Source organism: Suncus etruscus, chromosome 1 (genome assembly GCF_024139225.1).
Source record: "Suncus etruscus isolate mSunEtr1 chromosome 1, mSunEtr1.pri.cur, whole genome shotgun sequence".
In the NCBI taxonomy this organism is placed as follows: Eukaryota; Metazoa; Chordata; class Mammalia; order Eulipotyphla; family Soricidae; genus Suncus; species Suncus etruscus.
In genome coordinates this window covers 172,883,475-172,892,757 of record NC_064848.1, presented here as the reverse complement: position 1 = coordinate 172,892,757, position 9,283 = coordinate 172,883,475, and the positions used below count along the sequence as shown (strand labels likewise).

Below are 9,283 nucleotides of genomic sequence, written 5' to 3'. Positions count from 1 at the left end.
TCTCTCTCTCTCTCTCGCTCTCTCTCTCTCTCTAGGGCTGCTGCAGCCTGCTCTGCGATTGCTCCTTTGATTAAATAAATACCCATTCTGTGCCGCAAGCACATCCTGAGCAGTAGGGCAGGCAGCCTGGAGGCTGGTGAGGTGGTGGAGTAGCTGGGCACCCTCATTTGGGTGACTCCCTGCCCGGGGAGAGGGTGCGCTGACTCTCCAGCCCACTCACCAGTCTCTGGATACTCTGTAGTTCACTGGCCGCCTCTTTGGCAGAGCCGCTGGGGGACAGGGCCCCTCGGGGTGGGCACCCCCCTTTCCGGAGAGGCAGCTCAGGCAGAGGGCTGGGCTCTCGACTGTGGCTGCCCGCAGCCTTGGAGCCCTCTGCGGCCAGCCCAGTGGTGAGGAGACTAGTGCTGGGCGGGATGGTGACCGGAATCTGATAGGGGCTGAAGCGCAGTCGTGGCCGGGCACTGCCCAGAAAGGGACTCCGGGACAGGGAACCGGCCGCTGCTGCAGCTGCCGCAGCAGCACTGGTTGCTGGCAAAGCGGAGGCGGCTGCTGCTGCTGCCGCCATGTAGGTGTAGGGGTAGGGGAAGAGGCCTCCGAAAGTGGGCATTGGGATTCCCTGGAGGAACAAAAAAGAAGGAGACAAGAATTAGACATCCTGCCTAAGGCTTTCCTAAAGGGGAGCTAGCTAGGTACAGGGTGGAGGTAGGTGATGGCGGCTCTTGCTCTGCTGTTTGAGAGTAAAGACCAGAACTCACAGAATATAAATAACCCTGAGAGAAGGGAGCAAAAGGCCCAGGGCTAAGCCCAGTTTGAATCCTTTGAATTGTGATGCGAAAATTGCTTCTTGATCTTGTTAAATTCTGTTTGGGGAATCACAGGAACAATAAGAGAAAGCTATTCCAGGTAGCTAGTGTGGGCAAAGAACTGCAGGGAGAAGAGGAGATAGGGTAGGCATCCTGCCAGGTGGAGATCAGGTGGGTCTAGCTGGAGTCCTTGGTCTCTAGGAGTCCAAAGGGCTGAAGAAGCACAGGCCAGATAGAGACAGGGAGCATCTAAATAAATTCTGTTTGCCCACCTGCCCCAGGTCTTTAGCCTGGACTAAGAGTAAAAGAGCACAGATGCCCAGACCAGCTCATAAACTGATGTCTACAGAGAGGATTTGGATTAGCACCTACACGGCAGCTATGGGCAAAATGCAAACTCTTTGCTGTGGAGAGCCCAGGAGTCAGGAAAACCTGGACAAACACCACCTAAGTCCAGGAGACTATAGGATGATCTGACCTTTGAGATATGGCTCACTCCCCCGGAAGATGTGGATGTAGGGAGGAGGTCAAGGGGCTGGCAGGGCTGGGCTTCCAGGGAGTCCAGGACTAGCTCAGGCGAGGAGCAGGAAAGAAGTCACTTACTCAGGAATGAGAAAATATCCTCATGAGAAGGTCAAGCCCTACGGAATATTTCAGACCCGGCATCTCAGACGTAGCGGAAGGAAGGAGCTCCTGGGAGCTGGCACTACCTGACAACCAGGAACTCATTGTTACACGGACTAGGCAATGAACTATAAGCAACTGAGGCTCCTTCGCACCCCCATCTTGCTCCCCTGGCCTGTAGGCTTTGTCTAGGACAAACCTGGGGACCATGTGCCCAGTCCCAAGAGGGCATAGGTGAAAACCCCAAAACTGCAAAAATGGTGGGCCACAACTTGGCATGAGATTTAGGGGGGCAACTGGTAGGACAGGAGGGACAAGATGGTATGGAAACAGGTCGGAGAGGTCACTGTGAGTGGAGCACTGTGGGTGGAGAAAGACCTAAGACCATGGCCTCTTCTGGGTCATCAGCAGAATGCAGGGAGGTGGCATTCACATGCAGAGATAATCAAGGAGACTGCCAGGTCCTGAGTTCCATTTTCTAGAGACTCCCTGGACTGCTCAGACAGACCCTCGGGTGTGTGGAGTGAGGGCCTCCAAGCACTCCCTATCTGCACAGCAGGCACTGAACTCTCTTCTCTCTTTAAAACACACTTCAGAAACACACACACACACACACACACACACACACACACACACACACACTCACTCCCACTTAGAAAATATTTGCTTCTGAACCAAAGCAGACTTCTCAGGCCTGAACTCCTATTTTCCTTCCCTTGAGATAAGATCTCAAGGGTTCAATTTGCCAGAAACCTCAGAGGGAAGAAAATGAATGAAGAGATTCCAAATCTTTCCACAGGGAATATTCCACCCAAAGCAACCAAAGAGACCGCGCAGCCCATTGGATCTCCTTATTTTGACGCTGGCTAAGGTTTCATAAACCCTCCCTTGGGACTTGGGGTTTTAGCCTGGACTGGTGAAGGAGCTTTCTCCCTGGAGCTATGTGGCTGGAGAATTGGGGGTGATGGGGTGGGGTGGGAGGGGACTTTGAGACTCAAAATTCGTGAGGAACCTGTCCTTTTCTTTTTCAGGTCAGAATACTTTGGGGAAGGCCTAACTGGGCCAGAGGTTTCTGCAGGTGGTTTATTTGGGTGCCCAATTATTCACAAGACAAAGTATTTCACTCCCTTTGTCCAGCCTCCTTCGTCTTTCAAGGACTAACAGTGAACTAAGGGTCTTTATTCTCCCAGAAAAGGGGGGGGGCAGCTTAGAAGCTCTCAGGCAGAACTGGAGTCTAATGGGTGCGTCACTCTGAGCTGGGGTTAGGATCTGAAAAGGGTCTAACGCCTTATGTTTGGGGTTTCTTTTCCCCCAAGGTCAGAAGCAGCACCCTTGGGTCAAACCCTGAGCTTAGATCTTCTTATCCTCCAACCTAGTGTTCTGAATGGCCTGGTCTCCCCAGAAGAGACTGCAAGAGTGTTCACGTCATCTCAAGCTCTATTCCCACCTCAGCTGTCTCAGTTTCTCCCTGCCCACCCGATGTTCTGTGGCTGCCAGAAAACCAGCTTACCTGAGATGCCAGCATGTGCTGGGAGAGGTGGAATGGGAAGGGTGCTGCCGTGCTGGCTGCACTGGCTGCGGGACCCAGCCCGCCTGCGTCCAGGCCGGTGGCAGTTCCTGGCCCGCCACCTCCGCCACTGCCTCCTGCCACGGAAGCCAGCAGGTGACCCATGCCCATGGCCGAGAAGGCTCCGGGGCCCATGGCGAACTGTCCCGGGTGCAGGAAAAGCGGCTGGCCGGCTCCCAGTGGCCCGAAGAACTGCTGCCCGTGCAGGTGGCCAGAAAAGGCTAGGCCGGGCAGGTGGCCGGCGCCCAGGGGGGACGCAGTGTCCGTTTGCACCACCAGCGGCGTCAGGCCGGGTTCTTTGCCCTCGCTCGGCTCCTTGCGCCCCTCGTCCTTCCGCCGGGCTTCACCTCGCTCTTTCTCTAGGCTCCGCAGGCCAAACGGACAGTCCCCGCTGCTCTCAGCCGCCTCCTTGCCCCTCTCAGGGCTGCGACGCTCCCGGGCGCGTTCAGGGTCGGGCAGCCGGGCGGGGCTGCTGCCGTCCAGGCCGGGACTGCGGCCTAGCGCTGGCCCCGCACGCTCGTCGCCGGGCCGCTCAGGCTCCTGGTCACTGTCAGCGATGTTTGACTTCTCTTCAGCTGCGGGAAGAGAGAGAGAGACGGGGTTACTGTGGCCCAGGAAGAGGCAGTCTAGCCTTTTGGGGGGGGGGTGATAGGGCTACTGGAGAAGTGGATAGGGCCAGATTTTAGGGTTGCCAAGACTGCAGAGCTGCTAGACACCGTTGGTTTGGGGGTAGTCGCAGGTCAGCAAATGCAAGAACCCTCATTGCCAGGGAGGTGAGGCAGGAAAAAAGCTGGTCTCGCCCGGGCTGGAAACTAAAGTCAGAGTCACCCCTCACTCTGGGGCCCCAGCTTGAAGTTAGTTCCAAGCTGCCTTCACCAGATCAAGCTCCAAAATGTTACTCCCAGACGCCTCCACACCGCGCTCCCTCTCTCTCGGCTCTAGCACCAGCCGCTTGTTGGGCAGAGATGCCATTTCGAGGTTCCCCTGGCTTCCTCCCTTGCTAGCCACCTGCCCTGCCCGCCCCCGCCGCACACTCACCGCGGGCCCGGTGTGGGCGCAGGGGACTAGGCGCTGCCCCGGGCGAGAGCGGCGGCTCCCGGGCAGGGGCAGGGTCGCAGGACGAGGCGTCCGACTCGGCGCCGTCACGCTCGGCCTTGCAGTGCTCCTCATACAAGCGCAGAGACGGCAATGTCAGCTGCTTCCTAGGGGTGGGCACGGGGCGTAGGTCAGATACGCAGCAGCGCACCCGCACCCCGGGAGTTCGTTTCGACGAGGGGGACTCTTACCTTTTCTCCCGCCGACCATTCCCGGTGTCCCGGAAACCCTTGGCAAAGGGATTGTTGTCGATCTTCAGCTGCGTGATCTGCATGGGGCGGATCTAGGTCAGGATTCGCTTCTCCCAAACAGATCTGGGGCATCCCGAGGTCAAAGGCTTTCGAGAGACCCGGGAAGTACTGGGGATCTCAGGACCCACAGCGGGAAGGTGTTGTGAGGCCTCTGCGGCAGCTACCAGACCTCCCTAAAAACTGGATGCGAGGACCAACCTCTTATTTTGCACACGCTGGCCCCAAGCTCACACAGGAGCCCTCAAAGCCATTTCAGGGAACAGACCTGGCCCGGGAGCCAGCGCACTCAGAGGGCCGGGAGCACACAGGTCTGCAAGGTCCATGCAAAGTGCATCGCCAGTCTACACTACTTGGAACAACCGCCCTCAAAACGAATTCAGACCAGTCCGTGGCATCCCAAAAGCATGCCTGTGTGCACAGCTATTCACAGATAGAAAGTACTCCGGCCAAAACACTCTGGCATCCCAACGGGAGCACTGGGGTAACGGGTGGGGGTAGTGGTTGGCCCCCAGAGAGATAGTACCAGGGCAAGCCTTAATACTGAAAGGGAAAATTTTTTAAGCACACTCCCACCCCGGGAGTGGAGGCTGACTCAGTGGGAGAGTGTGTGTGGGGTCGTTGTCACCTGTCTCTCCCTCTGGCTCCCCCTGGGGAGTGAAAACCCGCCCAGCGTTCCTAACGGGAGAGCCTGGGCAGATCGCCCTGGGCGCCCTCTCATCATTTAAATTCCCCTCACTGAGCCAAGAAATAAACGAATAAAATGTAAAAATGTCAGCGCGGGGCCCAGAGACTCTGTTAATTGCTAAGTAAACATCCCCACCCCAACGAGGCCCAGCTGTTCTGGAGCCTGGAGCCTCCGGGAGCCTGAGCGCCGGGTCTCAGAGGGCGTCTGAGAAGAGGTTTAGGTGGGTGCTGCTGAGTTTAGGAGGCCAGACTTGAGGCTTGGGAATGAGTAGAGTGAACTCTTGCAGGGGAATTTGGGGGGGGGGGAGGACTGCTGAGGGGATGCAAAGGGAGGGTGGGTGCCTTCGGGGGTGAAGAGGGGGCTAGGGGGCCTCCCCCATGTTCTGCGCACCTTGTCGTTCTGGTAGGCAGTGACAGCGATAAAGTCAGTCTCTGGGAACACGTAGGTGCGGAAGGTGCTGTAGGGCAGCTTTAGGATGTCGTTGGCTCGAACGATGTGGAAGCGGGGCTGGTACTTGTGCATGGAGTTCAGGATGGTCTGCGGGGAGCGGGGAGTGTGCAGGTCAGCCAGCAGTCAGCAGTATTTCTGGCTGGACCCCAATATTTCTCTCTGCAGACCCAACTCTTTCTCATCTCTCAGCCTCTTGATTTCTCCATTTCCATCCCACCCTTCTTTTCTCCTGCCTTACCCTTTGCTTTCCTTTCTTTTCTCTTTTGCCTATATTTACTTTTGCTTCTCACTTTTTTTTGCTCACTTCCCCAACTTTTTTTTCCTTCTTTTCCTTTTCCTTTCTTCATTGAAAACCTCTTTCCCGATTAAAAACAAAAATAAAAATCGAAGAAAATCAACCCTCTGAACCCCACAGCTTCAGTCTCCGCCGTATTTGCTGGGTTCATTATTAAATCTAAAGCGATACCATAATAAGAAAACTGGAACTTTCTGGACCTCTTAAAAAATGGGAAGTCCCTTTTGCTCCATGAACTTTTTCCTCTCTCCCATTCAGTGGGGGTCAGTTCTGGCAGAAATGTAGAGAACCCTTAAATTCCTTTCTGGGTGGGCATACAGGGGTGTGAAGAGGAAGAGGAGAAGTAACAGGACTAAAAACTATTGGAAAGTTTAAATATTCTGTTTGGGGAAAAGGGTGTGAACAAGCTGCAGTCCGGCCTGGTACTCCAAGCTCAGAACCCCTAAATTCCTTTCTGGGTGGGCATATAAGAGTGAGAAGAGAGAGAGGAGAAGTAGTAGCAGGACCAAAACTGTTGGAAAGTTTAAATATCCTGTTTGGGGAAAAGGGTGTGAACAAGCTGTGGTCTGGCCTGGTACTCCAAGCTCAGTACCTGAACTAGTCTGAAACAGGGCACCTGCCTCTCATGGGATTCAAGAAGGAGGGGAGCAGAAGGCCTGAAGCTAACCCATGGCCCAGAAACAGTCCTTCCAAGTCCCAGCAGCGATCTCAACCCAGGAGCACTCCGAGGGGTTCCACAGTCCTCCCACACAGCAGCAGCGCCTGCATAGTCTTCCAAACCCCAGACCCAAGCCCACCCCACACTCACGAAGCCATGCTTGTCAGAGATGTTGTTGGTCAGCTTCAGCTTGTGGAAAGCCACAGGCTTGGCCATCCATTGCTCCCCTGTGGCTGGGCTGTCCGGGTGGATGTACATGCGTTTGGGCATCTCAGGGTCGGCCTTGCCGGCTACCATCCAACGAGAGTTGTGGAACTTATATCTACAGTCGTCAGCCGCCACGATGTCCATCAGCAAAATGTACTTGGCCTTCTTGTCCAGGCCGCTAACTCGCACCTTGAAGGGTGGAAACATCCTCCTGCGAGGCAGGGACGGGGAAAGGCCATTGTATCAGGCGCTCTTTTATGTCTGAGGATCCCTCACCCTCACCTTTTACAGTCAGGAGGTTCCCTACCTGTATTTCCCCGGGACCCAGCGCTTCTGTTTCCCTATCATTGCCCCCTTTAGCACCTGCGGTTTACTCCTGGGATATCCCACATCTTCCTGTCAAAACCTCTTAGTAGCTAGCTAGTAGCCTGCCCTCCACTCATCTAGGGGTAGTAAAGTTCATGTCCAGGAAATCCAGGCTCTCTGGAAATACACTCGCCTTCTCTAGACGCCTCAATATTTGTTAAGGCATATATCCATGTGGACCGGCGTCCCATTATAAAGAAAATACAGAGCTTGGTTGTTTGAGAAACTTGGGTTACAAGCCCGAACAGGGATCCTAACCCTGAAGTTCGGGGGAAGAGGGTGAAGGCCTGGACTTTCGGCTGAGCCGACTGGGTGGTGGGCAGAGACTGTGGTTTCCTTTGCCTTTAGAGGTCAGTGGTTTTGAGTAGGGTCGAAGCTCCTTTCCACTCGGCCAGGGCAAGCTGTGGGTTGAACCCGTTGGACACTCGCTGCCCGAAAGAGCCGCTTGTGAGAATGAGCAAGGCCGTACTGGGGCCTAGTGGGGTGCGAATCCAAGTTAGGGCTCCCAGAGGAAAGTCGGGAGCTCCGAGGAGGGCTCCCGGGCAGGAAAAGTAAGACCGCGGGTTGGGTTGGGTTCAGGGGGCTGCAGCCAAGACCTCCGCGGAGACCGGCAAAGGGCCGAGCCACTGGGCCTTCTTGGGGCGCTTTACTAGAGCACGTTTTCCGTTTGACTTGGGATCTTCTGTGGGTGCATGTTTTCGTTTTACTTCATTCGGGAGATTTTTGGTGATTTCGTTTTTTTTTAAAAAAAAAAAGTCACTCCAGTCCCATGTGAGAAAAGTCAGGTGGGTCGCCTGTAGGGGCTGGAGCAGGGAGGGAGCCGCGAGAGCAGCGGGCTCAGCGCCGGCCGGTCTATCGGGACAGTCGGTCACCCAGCCCGCCCGCTCGCCCGCCCGCCCGCCCGCCTGTCCACCGGCCGACCGCCCTACCTCCCGGACTTGGTGATGACCATCTCGGTGCCCAGCTTGTGGAACTGGTCCCAGAGCTCCTTGGCCTCCAGCGTCACCTTGGGGTCGTCCTCTACCTCGTCCTCGGGCTCCAGGCTCTTGAGCGAGCGCAGATGCGCCGCGGGCGGGTGCGGGCCGAGTGCCGAGACGTGCAGCCCCGCCTCGGCCGCCGCGGCCGCCGCTGCCGCCGCCGCGGCCGCCCCCGCCAGGCCCGGGTCGGGCAGCGGCTTGGCCAGAGCGCCCGGCGGCAGCGCGAGTGCCGGGAAGAAGGAGGGCTGAGCCGCCGCCAGGAAGGCGGACATGGGGAAGTCGGCCGGCCGCGGCGCGTGGAATGGGTGGTAAGCCATGGCGCTGGCCGCCAGCGCCGGCTCTCTCATTGGGACATCCGGCCCAGGCGCCCGGGAGCCGGGGCCGGGGGCGCGCGGCTCGGACCCCCGGCCCGGGCGGCGGCGCGCGTGGAGGAAGGGCGCGCCGGGCGGCGAGCGCGGCGGTGGCGGCGGCGGCGGCTCCTCCTGGCTCCCGGTCCGGCGAGCGGCTAAGGGGCGCGGGGTTCTGGCGCGGGGGTGGCGGGGGCTCTGCGCGGGGCTGGGCTGGGCTGGCCCGCTCCGGCGCCGGGGACCACGCGCGACTGGTTAGATCTTGTCGTGATCTCTGGAAAACTGTGACTATCTCACATGTCCTGCCCTGCTCGGATCCCCTGCGCTAACGAGCCAGGCCCCCCTTGATTGCTGATTTTACGCTTTTTGGACCAATTGTGGGTCTCCGGGGGCGGGGTTTTGACAGCTCAGGCCAAGCTCCGACCGGGAGGGGGGGCCGGGGAGAAGGTGTCGGAAGCCTCAGCAGTAAGAAAACATGTCAACAGAATAAAATATTAACCAATGACGGGCTAGCGGGCCCCGAGACCCCTCCCCCTGCTCCGGCCCCCACCCCGCCGCCCGCGCCCGCGGCGGCCGGCGCCCCGACCGGGAAAGCGCGGCCGGTCGACCCGACCCGCTGAAAGGGCCCGAGGCGGGGGGCGCCCGGGGTCCCGGGGCCCTGGGGAAGGACCCCCAGCCGCCAGCCGGCCCCCAAGTGCAAAGCATTGACACGGCCCAGAGAGGAGAGGGGGCGCCCTCCTTCTGCGCCCGGCTGTCCGGCCGCTCTGGCCTGCTCCCCGGCTTGGCTTCCGACCCCGCTCCCGACTGCGGCGCCGCCCCGAGGCCCCGGCACTCGGAGGGAGGCTGCGGGTGCTAGAAAACGGGGCGCGGGCGGCCGAGGTCCCAGCTCGGAACCCAGGTGGAGGGAGCCGGTGAGTGCAGCCTTGGCCGAGCCCTGGCGGCGTGGGCGGGAACGGGG

General features: G+C 58.3%; 1 protein-coding gene across 1 annotated transcript; it reads right to left on the bottom strand.

The window, feature by feature from the left end:
- TBX2 (T-box transcription factor 2) lies at positions 1-8,325 on the bottom strand. The gene is made up of 7 exons (XM_049772777.1): positions 7,931-8,325; positions 6,579-6,846; positions 5,416-5,562; positions 4,281-4,357; positions 4,033-4,196; positions 2,938-3,569; positions 1-616 (listed from the first exon to the last, which is right to left on the bottom strand). Exons 1-7 carry the CDS (start codon positions 8,323-8,325, stop codon positions 164-166), a joined length of 2,136 nt encoding a protein of 711 aa, XP_049628734.1. The 3' UTR covers positions 1-163.
- Positions 8,326-9,283: the final 958 nt, after the last annotated feature.